Source organism: Bacillus rossius, chromosome 12 (genome assembly GCF_032445375.1).
Source record: "Bacillus rossius redtenbacheri isolate Brsri chromosome 12, Brsri_v3, whole genome shotgun sequence".
In the NCBI taxonomy this organism is placed as follows: Eukaryota; Metazoa; Arthropoda; class Insecta; order Phasmatodea; family Bacillidae; genus Bacillus; species Bacillus rossius.
Window position 1 is genome coordinate 31,763,291 of NC_086339.1, and position 19,966 is coordinate 31,783,256.

The 19,966-nt window shown below is 42.4% G+C and overlaps 1 protein-coding gene across 1 annotated transcript in view; it reads right to left on the minus strand.

The window, feature by feature from the left end:
• The window catches only part of LOC134537288 (whirlin-like), a 205,320-nt gene that overhangs the window by 66,244 nt on the left and 119,110 nt on the right, over positions 1 to 19,966 (minus strand). The window contains exon 5 of the mRNA XM_063377563.1: positions 165 to 340. Within this exon, the coding sequence (XP_063233633.1) occupies positions 165 to 340 (176 nt within the window). The remainder of the gene's footprint in view (positions 1 to 164; positions 341 to 19,966) is intronic.

The following is a 19,966-nucleotide window of genomic DNA, read 5'->3' on the forward strand; positions in this document are numbered from 1 at the left end:
TTCAGAAGGGGCGGGGGAAATACCCTTGCCCCACGTTTCCCTGTTGTTGCGCCCCTGTAGACCACTTTCATTTTTTTTGCAACTACGACCTTTCCTTTGTGCGATAGCCCCTCCCGAGGCCGCCATGGTCTCCCGGGGGGGATGAGAGAGTGGGAGAGACTCACCCGGGGCTATGCGCCTCCCACGGCAGGTCGTCGTACGCCGTGCACGAGTGCGGCACCTTGCCCACGTCGCGCACCAGCAGCGCCATCCGCTTGTGGAACTTGAGCTGGTTCACCGCCTCGTCGTGCGTCACCTCCAGGAACGACTGGCCGTTCACCTCCAGGATCTGGTCCCCGATCTGCGGACACCCGTCGCAACCCTTCATACCCCTCCGCACCAACACTCTGTTGTGTCAGTGGCGTGCCCAGGATTTTGATCTGGGGGGGGGGGGGCGGGTTCAGGCAGCTAGGTGGGGGGGTCCGGGGGTCCTCCCCCCGGGAAATGTTTTGAAAAAATACGTGTTCAATATCGCTGATTTAGGCTATCTAAAAATACTGGCCGTAACTTCATAAAAGTCAGTTTTATGAAGTCAGTTTACTCCGACACTAGCTCAGCTGAGCTCTGCACACACACACGCACTGCACTAGACGACTGACTGGCGAGAACCGAGATCAGAGAACAAAGCTCGCGACAGTCACAACTCACTACGGCGCTGGCACTTTTGGACGAGTCCATTTCACGGCGAGGGCGGGGGAGGGCGCACTACCTGTGATGGAAAGTTCGGGTGAGTCCATTATTTATGAGCTTGTCGGGAGGGGATGCTTCGTATATATCCGTTTACAGTAGTTTAGTTACGCTAAAAATGGAAAGTGAACTAAGTTTAATTAAACATTTATGCTTGTGTCATTGAATTTATTTTAATATCATACTAAATATTTATTTTTTTCATTTTATGAATTTAATATTAAAATATTTTTAGCCCTGGGGGGTGGGGGTCCGGTCCCGCTCGTCCCCCCCCCCCTTAGGCACGCCCCTCTTGTGGCTCGCCCCTGTGCGAGAATACAGAATACAGTGGACGAGGCTCTAGAGACCGAAAATGGGGGGAAACGTCGCGATAATATACAAATTGTCATGACAGTGATGTCCATGGCCACGATGACGATCGCTGGGGTGAATGTGACGATCAGTACTGCGAGGAAGGTGATAGTGATAAGTTACCAACAACCCTGCTCGCGAAACCACCCGGGGAGTCTCCGTCAGTTTGCGGTGCACCGAGTTCGCTAAACTCTGAACACGAATCCACGCAAATTTTCATGGTTGTATTGAGGGAAAAAAATTTTGGTTGTCTGTAATGTCGGTTCACGGACGATAGTTTAACGTGACAACGTCATAACAAAAACATTGATGAAATGATCGCATAGTTTTATGAATAAGATTGAATCATTTTTATTCAATTATCTCTATTTTCGTATGGATACAAAGATGGAGTGAAATGAAATCTACAATTTAATATTGATAAATTTACTTTTATTTGCACTCATTTAATTCAAATATGTTTATTAATTTTACGAAGAGACAATTTTAACTATAACTTTTATACATGTTTGCTATTTTAACTTCTTCCAATCTGTGTTATTCTGTTAAGGATAGGACGACGATACGAAAATTAGGAAACGAATGGGAGTGTTTCAAGTTTAATGTGCCTCGAAACGACAAATCGATGGTTGTTCCAATCGAGTGGATTAGAGATAGATGCGGCGCAAGCGTACAATGAACGTAACGGAACACAGCGTTACGGGACATTTTTTCGTGCGTGCAGCCGGCGGTCATCGATTTAATAGACGTTGTCACGTCAAAAATTCAAAAACTTCAAGTCTAGGGTGAGAACATCTTATTTTGTCCACGTGCGTGTTTGCCTTTGTTCAGAACCAAACATTACAAATTGGAAGTCTAAATACGGCGAATTATCTGCAAGGATTTAGTTTTAACTCTTCCTTAACTTTTTTAAGTTAAAACACTCCGTTGAACAATTCGTAAATTTACAGTGATTTCTAACAGTTAGCAGAGCAAATGTCGCCCGCTGTCGTAAAATTGTTACTAGCCGGCTTGATAACATCTTAATTCATTTTTATACCATCGATTATTATTATTATTATTATAAACTTTAATATATATTTTCTTTAAGTTTGATTTTTGTTGATTTTTCATAGACCATCCATTTTGAAAGACGAAAATTTCAATTATAAACACCAATTATTATTTCACAGAAAAAAAATATATTTGTACCATTCGCTCACTATTAATAACCAGGCATTCATTAAAATATGTCTTATGGTCGAACTGAGCAAAAAAAAAATTATATTAAATTATTTAACGATTTTTGATGATAAAATTGCGTGAAAATAAGATGTATTTTAGTTACGTTTCCTTAAAAGTATGCACGTAATAAAATGTACCCCAAAATTAATTACAAAATTTTCTTCAGAAAATATGCACAATATTTCAAATAAATTCTTAAGCTTTCTCCATACATTATAACGTTGTGTCTAAAACTTCTGTGCATGTTGGGTGTATCTGGCAACAAAGCACACCAAAACGAGGACAGTGTTAATAGCAGTTATCCTGAATTGGAAAGAGAAAGTAAATGCCCATTAAAATGCGCACTGCAATCAAAGGATGAGACTGGCTATAGTTTAAGTCAACTTTTTTTACTTCGCCATCGCCATATCGTTCCGTCCCGAACATTGCGGGAACGGGCTTGACTACGGCTGGTGATGATTAGTAAGCAAGAATTAGAATCTCTGCCATTAAACAGTCACTTCGATTTTGAAGGAAAAAAAAAAAAAAGGTAATTTGAAATTTAAAATACAGGCGTTACAGTTGAGCCAATGTTTTTTTTTTTTTGCGTCCAACCAATATGATGATCAGCAGTAATGCATTGATGAAGGTTATTTCGGAGCTCTTGGACCGCTTTTCGGCTCCTTGAGTGAGGAAATAGATCTGGGAGACACCCGGTTCCAACAGGACGGCGCTACAGCCTACATGGCTCGGGTTTCAACGGCCGCACTTAGGTGTTCCCTGCTCGCCTCGTGTGTCTGTCTCCGCGAGCCCACCGGACTGGAGCTATGTGACTTCTTCCTGCAGGGTCACCTCGAAGGAAAAAAAAAAAAAATTAAAACATCGTCCTCACAACTTGGAAGAGCTGAAGATGAGAATTCGGGAGGAAATCATAGCTCTACCCTTCGAAATGTGCAAACAATTACGAAATCGCCCTCGTCAACGCATCTCTGCTGATGGCCAACATCTTCCTGGTGTGATCTTCAGAACTTGACAAAAATGGGGAATGTATACTGATTCTAATAAATTAAAACTTATTTCTTTAAGTTGCTCCGCTTTTTTAACAGCCCTTCAAAACCTATACACACACTTTGCCTCATCATGTACTAACGAGTTCCAATACAAAAATTGTTTGGTATTTTATTTATTACAAGGTACTACTTTACGTTCGACGTATCCGCCGCAGGTGCAGCTTTGTCTAGATCAGCTCCACTTGACATCTCTGACGGTCAGTCGAGAGCCAATGTGCGCAAAATGCAGGACTAGGTCAGCATCGTATGTTTTGTCCATGCGCCGCGCCAACCAGATTTGGCAGGAGTTAGCGCACTGTAATTTTTTGACGTGACAATGTCTAATAAATCGATGAACGCCGGCTGCACACACGAAAAAGGATGACTCATTGTCCCGTTACGCACACTGTACCGTTACGCACATTGTCCCGTTACGCACACTGTCCCGTTACGCTCATTGTACGCTTGCGCCGCATCTATCTCTCTTCCACTCGATTGGAACAACCATCGATTTGAATTTTTCGAGGAACATTAAACTTGAAACACTCCCATTCGTTTCCTACATTTCCTATCATCGTCCTATCCTTAACAGAATAACACAGATTGGAAACAGTTAAATAGCAAACATGTATAAAATTTATTGTTAAAATAATCTGTTCGTTAAAGTAATAACCATATTTGAATTAATGAGTGCAAATAAAAGTAAATTTATCAATTAAATGGTAGGTTTCATTTCACTCCTTCTTTTTATCCATACAAAATAGTGATAATTCAATAAAAATGATTCAATTTTATTCATAAAAGTATGCAATAATTTCATCAATGTTTTGTTATGACGTCACGTTAAACCTTCGTCCGTAAACCGACTTTACAGACAACCACTTTTTTGTAATTGGAACAGACATGTTCATGTAAAATCATAGATTAAAAAAAAATTGTACATTTACATGGAAACAACTGTATCAATACAAAATAGTGTTTGCAGTGATACTGGGTTCGTATTCTTACTCGTTTTGCTGTCCCAGTATGTACCTCCAATAGTTAGAGTTATTTGTAAACCGTTCCCTGAATAGCTTTCCAGAATTAACTGCTCACAATAATAAAAAAGGGGAAAACATAGTCAATAATTAGAGTATTCGATTATCATTTCCATGGGGTTTTTTTTTAAAAAAAATATATGCTCGAATGAAACATTCGTTAAAATATATAATTATGTAAAACGGATCTGCAGCAAGAAACTGGACATCGACTCAACGTGAAAACGTGGCCTACGACTGTTCTCGGTGCGTTCAGGCCGCATTGAAAATTGATTCAACCTGGCGAATTCAGTATTCCGTGGAATGTTGAAATACTTTTATTATAAAACGACTCTTTGGTGCCAAGAGATGTTTGTACCTTTCTTACTGATGACAATACTTTCGAAAGAAATACTCAGAGTTACTCATGTATGAAAAAAATAACCATAGCCAAGTGTTGTACAAAGTTGCAACATCTCTCTTGTGGTAATACGAACTATTTTCTGTGCGAGGCGCGACCACGGCGGACAGAGAGGAGGGTGATTTCCCTCCCATTCATCCAGCATCGCCCCTTCCCCCCCCACCCCTCTCGCAAAGTTCCACCGGCCCATTTCGACCTGACCTTGGCCTGCGTCCCAGCAGCCCGCGTTGGCGGGTCATCCCCCCTCCGACCGGTCACCCCCCTCCACCCTCGCCCTGGTTATCGATCTCCCCGGCACGCACGTGCGTGGCCTTTTCACCAAGCCCGGGCGGAGAGGGGGGGGGGAAGCGACGCCAGAGTACAAGAGGGGGGGAAGGGGGGGGGGAAGGCGCTCTGTCGGCGGCCAGCGAATGACCCGGTGACCCAAACCCCCGGGGTTTCGGTCATCGGCCACACGAACCCAGCGGTTCGTCATCATTTCGACAACCCCCGACGGTCGATACGGGAAGGATCGATTGCGTTCGAGAGGTCGCATCGCGCCTAATTGGGGCTTGGACGGCCAGACCCCGCGTTGGTCCCGTGTTTTCGACAGTCAACACTCGACACAGCAAATAGAGTTTGGTATACTGTAAGGAGACGGGATGCTGTGAAGTGGTTGATGTCACTTTCAACACCCCCCCCCCTCCCTCCTGGCCCAAACCAGAAATCAACATATTGTTACGATTTCCCTGCGGGTTCGTAAAGGATAGCCCAATTAATAGATTTTATTTCACACACACAGTTTAATTTATTACCACTACTTGTCACTTACAAATAATCTTCTAAATTGGCAGATAATTAATTACACGTAAAAAAAGGTCAATTCCCCAGTCACTCGTTTCACACACCTTGCTGGGCCGCACTTCCGGCGCAACTCTCGCCGCAGCACCCCTCGTGGGTCTCCGCCGCGGGACTCCGTCGCCGCACTCCGCCGCCGCCGTCACACCCTTCGCCGAGATCCCACACGACGACTCGCTCGCCACTTCACTCGGGACTCCGCCGCGCCCACGACTCTATCGCCCGGAACCTCCCGACTCCACTGAACTCACTCACTCCCTGCCCTGGAACCTTCGTCCAGGGACTTCGCCACTCTGCCGCACCCGCGGCACTATCGCCCGGAAACTCCGCCGCGGGAGAACTCCCCACTGAAATCCTCTCGAAGGTCGGCCCAACCTCCTTATATAGCCCTTGGGTTCCCGTCCAGAACAATCGGGCATGTCTCCGAGATATCGCGCGACCTTCGCCGTCGAAATGCCCAGAAACGCGTCGTGAGTCCTCGAAGGACGCGGCGGCTGCTCAAAGAACGCCGATAAACGCAACAAGCATCGGGTTCCCACAAAACGCGCCGATAAACATGTCTTAAGTCCTTTTATTCCGCAGTGCGGCCTCTTTTAAGTAACTCGATCTGAGGCAGGTGCGCGCTGCGACGGTCAGGATGTAGCGAGATAGTATGACACGAGATACCAGGGAGAGGATGCGGGTGGAAGGGGGGCGCAGACAGGCCGAACGAGCGCGGCGATGCCAAGCACTGCAGCCAAGCGCGATCGTAACATTATATATATATATATATATATATATATATATATATATAAAACGAAAAGGTAGTTAGTCATGGGGACTGTTGACAAAAATGAAAACTTAAAATTTTCTTTTTTTAAATTCGTAATATGACATCATTTCTACGTCAAATGAACGTAAGAAAATGATTTCGGTTTTACCTATATCAGTTTGATATCGTTCATCCTAATATCATTTTTTTAAGTCACAACAGATGTCACTGGTATGTAAAAATTACGTAAGAATTCATCACCTAGCTATGACTTACCAGTGATGTCAGACCTAGGTCATGTGTTCACTGGGAAATGCACAGTACACACAATTTAAACTTTTCACGTGGTCAATGCAACTTCACTTGCTGCTACTGCAGCATGTCGGTGATGCGAACTCACAAGATTTTACCCATCCGAAAAAGAGTCTCAACACGCACATGATACAGTCGAGTATATACAATGTATTAGTGTATATATGCGTATACATGCACACAGGCCGCTGTGCGTCGCCAGTCTGGCGCAACACGTCACTAGCATGTCGGTGACGCGAACCCACAAGTTTTGGCCCTACCAAAAATCGCATCGGAAATGGCGCTTCGCGGCACCTGATGGCTAATAAGCACGAATTAGAACTTTCGTCACGTCCATTAAATTGTATCCTTCATAACGGCTTACACTTTGCAAGCACCTACACGTCACTCAATGTGTAGGGTGTTCCGTAAAGATGGCGCGGACCATAAGCTGGACAAAAAGCTGCTCACTTCTCATCCTGTCGATCTTGGATTTTATTTTTTGCAATTTTGTTTGTCATAGGTTAATTTAAAAGAAAAAAATATGTTAACACATTGAATTCGTGACAGAGATATATAAAACTTACGCAGCATTTTCAGACTTGCTGTGCAAGCTTGCCATATACATTGTTCTTGATACAAGCATGTTTCAAGCATTAACTTTGATGATTTACATACAGACTTTCTCTCGCAAGCACGCAATAAGCTTGAATGAGGATCGGGCAAGTTAACTCGCCAAGGTAACCATAATTAAAGCTTGTCGTCGCAGTCTTGCAGCAAGATAAATGCGTGGAGACTTAGAACTCTTGTACATATCTAGCTTGAATCAATATGTATGCTTGAAGTAGTTGTTAATATGCTATCAAGGAAGAAGCCAGGAAAAATGTGAATGTATCAATGTTCATCTTATTCTTCTTCGAAAATTTTTACGTGGTATTGTTTTTGCTGGTCTGTGGTCGCTTCTTACAAAGGTTATGTAGAAAGATATTTTTAATGTAAGAGAGAATATCGCTAGACGGTTATAACGACCGGCGAATTAGTTGTACTCAACGCGCACGAGTCTTTTCAGCGGCGAAACAAATGTAATTTATTCTACCTTCTTTTCGAACAAAGGAAGGTTCTAATGACGTAACTTTCTTGGTTCTGGGCCAACGTTAATTAGCGTATTTAATATTTCCGCCCTCGCTGACTCGTTAATGAAACACCTAACAAAACGTACATTCTAATATAAATTCCCCACGCAGTCACTGATTTAAATATTTGGCATGTAAATGATTCTGGTTATGTTAAATATCAATAGTAAACCAAAATGGACGAGTAAACAATATCTGGACGGTTGCAGTTGCATTTTAAAATTTTTGGTAACAATTTTTCAATTTGTGTAAAACTGATAACTGGAATACAAAAACTCTAAGTTATATTATAAACGTATATCAAAAACGTTTAGTTATATTATAGAGATATGAACATGAAGTTCTGCTTGAAACTATTTTTAAAAAAAATGTTTAACTATGACGTCTGGCACTGCTAGAATGACTAATGGAGTCGCAGGAATAACACTAAAAAAATTATTTGCGAATATGTCTCGCAAACAAATTCATGGAAACAGAACGAGGCACCAGTCAGATGACATTTAACCTTCCCCCCCCCCCCGGATGCTACTTCAGGGATGTATAATGTCGAAAATATACACATTTAAAGCTACATAATTAGACTTTATTTACATTACCAAGAGAAACGAAGATTTTTGAATAAAGTGTTTGCTGTGCCACCGCATTAAGGCCCTGCCACATTCGTGCATTCACTTCTGTCTGATCTGTCCGACCGCGCTGTCTGATACGGGTTCTCTTGCAGCGTGCAACGATCACTATTCCGATGCATCTGGTTACCATGATAATGCACAGAGGACAGCACGGTATATTGTTAATTACAGGGTAATTATAAAGTTCATGAAACATTTCATAAAATCGGCACAGCGAAATGGAAAAGAATAACGTAACAAATTGTGTACCGCGTGAAAGAACAACTCTCAAAGTTTTTTTGAATGTAGCACCAAAAAGCTATTTTTAAAAAATTGGTTGTCTGTAAAGTCGGTTTACGGACGATAGTTTAACGTGACAACGTCATAACAAAACATTGATGAAATGATTGATCCAGAAGAAAATGAAATACCCAATTCGGCCTGAGACTGAGCCGTAATAGGTTTTTGCAACCAAACCATTTAGGCATTACAAATATGTTATTCTTTGAGGAAGTAATTTTTTTTTAATTTTTCTATCTTTTGTATGATAAAATCTACCTCTGCATACTTTTATTAATAAAATTGAATCGTTTTTATTGAATCATCACTATTTTGTATGGATACAAAGGAGTGAAATGAAATCTACAATTTTATTGATAAATTTACTTTTATTTGCACTGATTAATTCAAATATGTTTATTACTTTTGTAGTTTGCGCGCCGTATTTATTTTCACAAGTACAAAAATGAAGGTATAGCAGCGGCGGGGTTTCGATCCGTCAACCTTTGAATTGGCGCTAGTGCATGTAGTTGCTGAAAATGGCTGCGAACCAGGCAGAGAAGGCCTTTTGTGTGCTTGAATACGCCCGTAGCGAATCGGTAGTGAGTGTCCAAAGAGCTTTCCGTGGCAAGTTTAACAAAACACCACCAGTTTACAATAGCATAATGAAGTGGTACAAGAAATTCGAGGAAGACGGCTGTTTGTGCGACGCAAAACGGTTGGGTCGGCCAGGCGTGTCACAATAGACAGTGGATTGTGTACGGGACGTGATGGTGCGGAGTCCCAAGAAGTCAACTTATCGGGCTAGTGCAGAATTGAACATCCCTCAGCCAACAGTGTGGAAAATTCTTCGTAAGCGATTAAGAGTGGAGCCGTACAAATTGCAGATTCTGCAAGCCATCAGCCACGATGACAAATTGCTCCGACTGCAGTTCTGCATTGCCATGCAGAACCGTCTTGAAGACGATGACTTTGCAAGCAAATTAATCTTCAGTGACGAAGCCACTTTTCATCTCTCAGGAAGAGTCAACCAACACAACACACACATATGGGGGACAGAGAATCCACATGCAACTCTCAAACACGTTCGAGATTCGCCAAAAGTTAATGTGTTCTGTGCCATGTCAAACAAGACAGTTTATGGCCCCTTCTTCTTCGCTGAGAGAACTGTCACTGGTATCACCTACCTCGACATGCTGCAGTTGTGGCTTATGCCACAAATTGAAGCTGATAGCAGGGACTTCATCTTCCAACAAGATGGTGCTCCACCTCATTACCACAATATGGTACGAGATTATCTGAATGAGACGTTGCCACATCGCTGAATGGGCCGTAGGGCGGTTGCTGACCAAGTGCTACTCCCGTGGCCACCACGATCACCGGACTTGACACCTTGCGATTTTTTCTTGTGGGGATACATCAAGGATAGTGTTTATGTTCCACCTCTACCAGTGAACCTCGACGAATTGAGACACTGCATCGTAGCAGCTGCTCTTACCATCACACCTGATATTCTGGGTCGGGGATGTGTGTAGTGTGACGCAAGGTGGACACACAGAACATTTATAACTAGTGGGCAAAAAAAACTTTGAGAGTTTTTCTTTCACGTGGTATATAATTTGTTACATAATTCTTAGCCATTTCACTGTACGGATATTTTGAAATGTTTCACGGACTTTATAATTAACCTGTATATTTAATTTGGCTTAGCTTGAGAGCTTTTAGCAAAATATAATTAATGGAAATACTTATTAACTGAATTTCATATATACATATTTTAAATTTAAGTAAGAGTTTAATATACTTATATTTGAGTAAAACCCATTATTTTCATGTCTACACCACGTTGATATTTTTTTTTTATACATTTTCGTGTTCTTCATTTTTCATTTCAAAGCGACTTAACGGAAAACAAATTCAACAAAATCTTATCAGCACTAAAATTTTTCTAACGTTAAGTTTTGTGCGGTCGCGTCTCCAACATGGTTACCTCGTAAAACAATTTAGTAAATAATCCTCTGCTGTTGACGTTGAGAGCATCTGCTTTAGGGAATACTTTATTGTATTTTCATAAAGTGAATATATATATATATATATATATATATATATATATATATATATATATATATATATATATATACTAGCTGCAGTACACGGCGTTGCCCGGGCTAAACACATGGAGCTTTATTGTCTGCGAGTTAAAGCAAACTGGATAGCGCTATATGACAGTGTGTTGGACATAGAGAAATGTCACACAATTACTGTTTGTATGATTATGACCTATGATTTTTTGTTTACCCATGGCGATCGGTTATTTATTATTTATTATTAATTATAAATTATTAAGACCATTAATCGAAATAAAAACTATCCTTTCTCTCAAGTTGGAAACAATTACACATAAATGCCAATTTTCATCGAAATTGGTTAACTTGGTGAAGAGTTCACTGGAAACAAACATCAGGACACTGGATTTGTATATATCAAGGTATATATATTTTTGCTCTTCGGCAGGTGTCCAGATTGTACCGTCTTGGTCCTGATTGGGCAAGGAAGTACACTTCGACTGTAATAATACTGTCAGTATACACTATGTTGTGTTAGAAGATTCTTTAATGAGTGATCTCTGCCTTAACAAAGGAAATTTGCATACATTTAACGATAAAAAAATGTTATGGCAAAAAAAACAACTTAAACTAATACGGCATCTTTCAGTTCCTAACCCGGGAATTATCATTCAATAATTTAAATTTAAGCTTGTCGATCCAGAAACTTATACTATAAATATTTTTTTGTAAAAGGAACAGAAACATTCAATTGGGATTACAAATATTTGTAAGGTTGTAATACAATATAAAAAAACAACTGTATCGCTACAAAATAGTGTTCGCAGTAATACTGGGCTCGTATTCTTACCCGGGCTTTTATGCTTTGTCTTGTCCCAGAATGTACTTTCAGTAGTTAAAAGTTATTTGCAAACCGTTCCCGGAATAGGTTTACAGTTTTAAATGCGCACATTAATGAGCACGATACAACAACATTGTCAAATTTTTTAATATTCGATTTTCATTTCCACGGTTTAAAAAATTATATTTGTAGAAAACATAAAATATAAATTTATGCGCCAATATTTCGGAAGAAATACTCAGTATTAACTCTAAAAAAGGTATTGTGTGTGTGTGTGTGTGTGTGTGTGTGTGTGTGTGTGCGCGCGCGTATGTGCAAAAATAACCACAGCTATGTGGTGTACTAAGTTACAATATCTTTCTTGCAGTGTTAGGAACTATTTCTTGGCAACTGGTTCCCAAAGGAATCTCGTGTAAAAGTGCAGGGGACTGCAGCATACGCACATGGCTTCGGTGACGGGTGTTCCTGGCCGACGCACGCAGCGGAGCTTACACGTGCGGGGTTCCGATCGTCCAGTCTCTCGCCCGGGACACGCGTTGGACGGGTCGTTACCACAACGCCGAAATACCACAACGTCGAACGTACAATAACGCCGAATACCATAACGCCGAATGCCAAATTGACCGCAACGCCGACAGCTAGAAAACTGCTGTGTACCACAACGCCGAAAAATGTTGCTGTGTGTGGGGGGGGGGGGGGGGGGGGCGGTGGGGCACAGGAGCAAAATGAAAAACAACTGAATGAATTTGTTTGCTAACCTTACCTAACCTAACATTTGTGGCAGTCTCTGCAATGACATTTTTCGGGGTTAATGTATTTCGGCGTTGTGGTACACAGCAGTTTTCTAGCTGTCGGCGTTGTAGTCAATTTGGCATTCGGCGTTATGGTTTTCGGTTTTATTGTAAGTTCGGCGTTGTGGTGCGTCCCCCGTGGTCTTCACCCGGTCGCGGTCGTTACGCCCGACTGATTACCCTCGCGACTGTCGATACGCCTACCTCTCGGTCAGGGGGGGGGGGGGTAGTTAACGGTCACTTCCTGGAAGGTCACGCTGGACGTGACCTGCCCTGACGGCTGAGGGGTTACAACGGCGCGCCGGGACGGACAGACATGCTGCCCTTCGCCATTGAAGGCGAATGTTTCAAGTCCCATTTCACAAGTCAAAAGACCAATGTTGTCTATCCCTGTAGTTATTTCGACAGTATTATTGTAGGTACCACGACGATTTTGTTTTCTCCGCTGAAACAAAACCAGCATAATGTAAAGATATGGTTAAATATTCTTTATAGCGGTAATTCCAAATATTAGAAAAAATACTAGAAAATGAATAAAACAATATTATCACAGCAGTTGCATCCTACATATTTAATGGAAATGTGTATTATTGTACCACACGTAAGTATAGACAATAGTGTTTATTGCGTGTTATTGAGAGGTCCTGATCAAAATGTTGTGGCAGTTGAATATATAACAATGAAGAAAAAAAACCTCCCGTAATATTATCATACTTACGTTGTAACACGGCCACAAATAACGATGCAGTACGCTTTCCAGCATACAACACATTTTTTTAGTAACGTAAACCTGCCACATTTTTATACCAGGCAGTCTTGGATAAACATACAGAAAAATATTTCTGAATTTTCAAATATTCCTTTGGAAAACCAGTTGCCAAGTTATATTTCGTAATACTAAAATAAAGGTTTTTGTAAGTTTGCGAATTAAATGGCTATTGTTATTTTTGCTTTTATAAAACACATTTCTCGAGATAATACTGAGTCGTTCTTACGGAAATTAGCGCATAATTTTATATGTTAAAATATATTTCATTCAAGCATATTCTTCAATCGTATATTCAATAATTATAAATTTTATTTTGTTCCAATATGCTCATTGATGTGCGCAGTTAACACTGGGAAGCTATGCAAGGAACGGCTTAACGCACGCCCGGAGACTACGTGTGAATCGCGTCAAGAAATGCAGTTGAAAACACAATCTATCACGCTCAGTGTTATTTTAACGAATTCTACGTCAAATTTTCCTGTGGGGAGTTTCGCATTATAAGTGCATTTGCTACGTGAGAACACATTAATTTGCTCGTTGACCGAGGTCAGATGTTACACATCTCTGAAGAGCACTGAAATACTCGCTCGCATATATATATATATATATATATATATATATATATAGTTCTGTTCCCCACCGCGGGGTCAAGCAAGCGAGAGAGGCAGTGTTGTTCGGATGGGGAAGCCTTCTTTTCACAGACGAGAGAGCCAAAAGCCGAAGTTCCCCGAAATTCATGTTTTTTCCCGTATCTTTAGTGTAGCTATCCTAACCAAATCAACCGTTTTAAAGTATTTATAATGTAGCTAACCAAACCTAATTGACCATTAGAATCCTTTTATCAACACCGCCATATTTATTTACAATGAACAAAAAAAACCGAAGATGCACGATCGGGCGTTTGGCTCTCTCGTGTGTGAAAAGGAGGCTTCCCGTTCGGATGTGTCCGGGGGACGGGAACGCACCACAACGCCGAAATACCACAACGCCGAAATACACTAACGCCGAAAAATGTAATTGCAGGACTGCCACAAAGGTTAGGTTAGGTTAGGTTAGACTAGGTTAGGTTAGACTAGGTTAGGTTAGGCTAGGTTAGGCTAAGATAGGATAGGCTAGGTTAAGTTAGGTTAGGTTATATTACGCTAGGTTAGGTTAGGTAAGGTTAGGTTATGTTTGATTGTGGTATTTCGGCGTTAAGGTACATTTAAGAAACACACACAAATTCATTCAGTTGTTATTTCGGCGTTGTGGTACACAGCAGTTCTTTATCTGTCGGCGTTGTGGTCAATGTTGACATTCGGAGTTATGGTATTTCGGTGTTGTAGTAACGATCCGTCCCTAAACGGGGGTATGTGAACCCTGACGCCGGCGACGTCTCGTGATCGATGGGTCGACGGGAGACACGCCCGCCTGCTCGCGAGGCGGGTTGCGTCTGATTGACGTCAGGGGAACGCCGTGTGGCCGGGATGGCCGCGTGGTTGGGAAGTGTTCAGTGATAGATCTGCTAGTAATGAGTTCTGTTTAGTTCAATGTTGCAGTACTGACACGAACACCAAAGCTCCGCGTTAAAACACGCAATTTGCCAACTGTTCTGAGATTTGTTAAGTGTGTCTGGTTAAGAATAGCATTTCAGAGCCATCGCACTTTGTTATTGCCATTTAATTTCATGTCATCGTTTTTAACTTTATTTTGGACAGCAAATCGATTTATTTAAAATATACTATTTTATATAAATAAACATAAGTTCTATATATAAATACATTATTTAAAATTCTTTAAAATGCTGTAAGGAAAAAATGGTTTTTGTCACACAGTGTCGTGTGCTTCCAAGGTATAATTTAAGCCAAGGCCACGCGGAAAGCTACGCTATGTTCGCTATGTTCGCTGCGCCAGGTGGCCAGACAGGATGGTCTAGCTCGCGATGTCGGAGAGACGCATGGCGTGATGATTCCGACGATGATAATATTGTTGGCTCTCCAATATGTAAACGTAAAAATAAATGAGTCCATGAAGTTAATCTGAAAGATCAATTTGAAAATATTCGTCATTTGATGAAGCAGTTGCGTGAGGACAAAGCCAACTTTATGGACTGTTTCAGAATAATTAAGCACAACTCGGTATGATAGCATTCCCTCGAATTAAAAATCCCACGCATTGTCCTGCATATCTTGCATTCTATATTCTTACATTATTCATTACATAAAAATGAATATTTTCGTACTTCTTCAATAAAATTTTCCGTCTACATGCTACTTATTTAAAGCAAACACAAAAAAACATCACAATTCCGCGCGAAAACAGATGGTTTTTGTTTATCTGCGCATACGCGGACTCAGCGACATTTTTAGAAAAAATAGCCGAGAAATAAACAAAAAAAAAAACACCGTTGACTTGGCCAACACATCGAAATTCAGCTATGTGTGACCAGTGGCACCTTGAGATGCATTTGGCTATATTTCACTCGTGTAACAAACATCGCGAACGTAAGCGAGCACAACGCCCTGTTTGGCCGTAGCTCTGGAACCAGTAATTTTTTTGACGTGACGTCTAATAAATCGATGAACGCCGGCTGCACGCACGAAAAAGTGTCCCGTTACGCACATTTTCCCGTTACGCCGTGTCCCGTTACGCTCATTGTACGCTTGCGCCGCATCTATCTCTGTTCCACTCGATTGGAACAACCATCGATTTGACTTTTTCGAGGCACATTAAACTTGAAACACTCCCATTCGTTTCCTACTTTTCCTATCATCGTCCTATCCTCAACAGAATAACACAGATTGGAAGAAGTTAAATAGCAAACATGTAAAAAAATTATAGTTAAAATAATCTCTTCGTTAAAGTAATAAACATATTTGAATTAATGAGTGCAAATAAAAGTAAATTTATCAATTAAATTGTAGATTTCATTTCACTCCTTCTTTGTATCCATACAAAATAGTGATAATTCAATAAAAATGATTCAATTTTATTCATAAAAGTATGCAATCATTTCATCAATGTTTTGTTATGACGTTGTCACGTTTAAACTATCGTCCGTAAACCGACTTTACAGACAACCAATTTTTTTTTTAGAAAACAATAGAATATGCAACCAGCGTTGTTCGTTAATTTAAGTTGAAAAATTTCTCAGCAGTTTATCGATCAGTACCATCGATGAGCCGTTCACGAAGAGAGACGGCGCCCACTCCTGCCCTAACCTTGACCTAGCGCTCAGCGGGGCAAGGGGGGGGGGGGGAGAGACGCCGCCGTAAAGGGCGTCATGGAGTGTGCTCTGTGGGTCGGCCTGGGGGGGGGGGGTGTGGAGCCACGAGGGGTGGCTAGGACTTACTGCCGCCCGACCACCACACCTGTGCGTCCACAGCGTCTCTTCAGAGGAGTGAGTGCCCACTTCGACGTGAGCTTCTTGGGACGGGAATACCTCTCCTGGTCTTCTGTCGCCTGGCCGCAACTGCACGCGATCGGCAATGTTCGTGCATGAAACTTCCCGTGATGCATTGCAGGTGACAGTTGGACACTGGTGTACGTATTTTGGAACACTTTTAAATTTCAGACAAGTTATGTGACATTGTTAGAGACCTGCAAAATTCGCGGATTCATTTGGTGATAGGGCTAGAATTCAAGCACATATACCTCTTAGATGATTTGGCTATTGGCTTATACTGTTCATCTGGACGAATCTCAACCAGTTATAAACCCTCAACCAAAGAAGGATCGAATCACAGTCAAACCAGCTGAGACGACTTACAAGTCGGCAGCCAATGAACTTGCGTTATTTGCCCGAGTGTACAGGGGTATGTGCAGTCTATCCTGAAGGCCATCGAAACCGCGAATTTTGCATGTCTCTAGACATTGTCTATCAAGAACCTCTTGGTTGTTATTCATTCAACTGTAAGAATAAATTTTACAGTTTAAAAACAATATAAAAAACCTTGTAATTGTTAAAATTATTCTTTATTAAAAAATATCTCTTTTTTCCCAACTTTTCTGTAACAATATAACGTATAAACAAGCTAATAATAAAATAAAATAACTATCGAGGCTTAAACAAATTCCATTCACCATTCAAAAAGGGGGTTAGATTTTTTTGTCATAACATCTTGGTTTCACTGTTCAAATTCAATTTTTGAAAATTGGCAAGCATCAGCTCAAAGATTTTTAAAATTAAAAAAGTTAAAATGCGATACAAATTTGGCCATTTATGTTTATTTATAAAAAAATAGTATCTAATACTCAAATCAAAACTGAACAGCTCTCAGGGACTACGGAATCGATGAGCTCGGTGTGGATTCCTAACGAAGCACGAGCATGAAGGGATTTACAGTCTGCCATGTCTCACGTGGTGAAAGATGGCGGCGCTGTTTACCTGGTACGCTAGGGGCCAAGTGTGCAGACTAAGTAACCACGTGCAAGGTCACACCTCGCGGGTCCTCGGTCTCCACACAAACAGCGGCCGACCGTGTTCGGTAGATATCTCCAGCAGGCGGTACTGCTGAGACGTGAGGTCGCGCGATGTCTTTCGGAAAGGCGGAGTCGAAATGCGGGTGCGGCATACTCGCCCGTGCCTCGGGCGTCAGAAAGAGAAGCCCTGGCTCTGCCATTGGTTGGCCTCGACGGTGCGCGCGTCACTGAAGCCTCGCGCCCGAGGTAGTCTCCGGAGGTTGATCGGACCAGCGCGAGTGCGCGGCGGTGCGATCGACAGGAACACCACCGTGCACCGAGGTGTCAGCGGCGTCCATAGTGTACTCTGTGGGTAGGTTGATGGATTACACACCCATCACCGCGATCGTAAAGAGTGCACTGAGAAAAAGGTTTGTTTTCCTCAACAAAATATTTGTTTATATATGGCGAAATAAACGTATTTTGTTAATTCAAACAAATATTTTGTAGTAGGAAAGATACTGTTGACCCAACAAAATGATTTTGACAACTCAAATGTACATTTGGTTAGGTGTGATAAATTATTTTTTGTTACTTACCGAGTTTGGTTGAACTAACAAAATATTTTGTTCCATCATGTAAATATTTATTTCGCCATATATAAACAAATATTTGTTTCATTCAAACACAACTTTTTCTCTGTGATGTAATCTTTTTCCACCCGTTGTGTTCAACTCCTCCAGCTACACTCTCCTGAAAGCGTTTGTCCTCGTCATACGTCAGGAGACTTCCGAGGAGAACTTCAATATTTGCTGTTATGTTTGCCTGCGTACACCCTAGCCATCACGAGTGTCAGCTACGGTGATCCGCGCCGTTCCGAAGACCAGTACGTTCGCCTCGGACAATTTAATCACAATTTTCATTGCGCGGTACTTATTTTACACGCAAGTTACAAACCACGCGAATGGTTGCCATGTACGCCCAAACGAGGGGCAGAACTAGTTTTTGGTGTGGCCCCACGTGGCGAAAGAAGCTTGATACGCCACTTCAAAGCGGGTAAGAGGTTTTTGGGGGAAAGGCTATGTCGAGCGGCCGAGCATCGACAACACCCAACCACATCAACCCATTCAGCAACCAACAGAAACTCACTGGCTATGCCCCTCAGGCAAGCAACGTTCGACTTGGACAGTAGAATCATGGAAAATCCGAACTGGCCACGTACCCTCAGAGGACCAGGTTCCAGGGGCGGGGGGAGGTGGGTTATGATCTAAACGCATAGATAGAATGCCATCGAGATGAAGGGAAAAAAAAACTCACACGTGCATCCAGAGAGGGTAAGATGCTCGAGAGCTGGTGGGGAGATTGCGTGAGCAGTGAGGGGTACACATCACGTCCGTCAACTGTCCGCAACTCGGCACGTGTGCGCACGTGCAAGATTGAACACGTCAGTGCGCGTAAGTTAACAGGCGATGGCTGTACTGGCCGTCCTCAGCTCGGTGCTGTCTCCTCAACTGATGCGAGGGGAGAACCGTAGAGTCGATTTAGAGGAAGAGACGTTTGTGAAATAATGCGGAGGCATGGGGAATGGAGGCATAGACGGAACAATAATGTGTGTGGAAAAGAAAACGGCAGATTACTCCGAGGGGTTACCCTCGTGCTCGCGAGCAACGTTCGCCACGGTTTCCAACTTTCCGAAAAAAGTCGTCCCGGTGTCGGAGGCGAGTGATCCGCAGCGTCAGCCGGCGACGACGCGAGGCACCACGTGTTGCACGTCCGAAAAGAGAGAGAGAAAGTGTCGACCGTTGGCTGCCGGCCAGCAGATTTTGGCCAAAACATACGGAATGGGAAGTAGGGGGGGGGGGGTGTCGTTGGGTGTTAAATGAGGAGGAGGGTAGAGGGGGAGACTATTGGCCTCCGGCGTTCTGTCGCTCGTATTTCATAGCCACCGGTCGTACCGCAGCCCGCGAGAGGGCATCATTAGCCCCGGCCCCCGCAAGTGTTACTTGCGTCCGCGAAACATGCACACTCGTGCGTCCACTCCCTCCATCTCCAGGTCTGCACGAGTCATGTGTCACTCAGGGGCGTAGCCAGAGTGGGGGGGGGGGTGTTTAGGGGTTCAACCCCCCCCCTCCCGCCCCCTTAGCACCAAATCTTTATTTAAATTTCTTATTCATCACTCAAAAAAATTTCATATTAAATATTAATAAAAATTTTACCATTACAATATTTAAATTTAACTACCGAAAACTGCTAAAATAGCACTATTTTACACCTGAAAATCCTAATTTTTTCCGGGGGAAGGAACCCCGGACCCCCCGCTTTAATACGGGGGGGGGGGGGGGCATGCTTCTTAACACCCCCCATACACAAATCCTGGCTTCACCACTGGTGTCACTGCCACCACCTGGCATCACAGCCGACAATCAGGTATCAGTTACAAAGCAACAAAAAAAA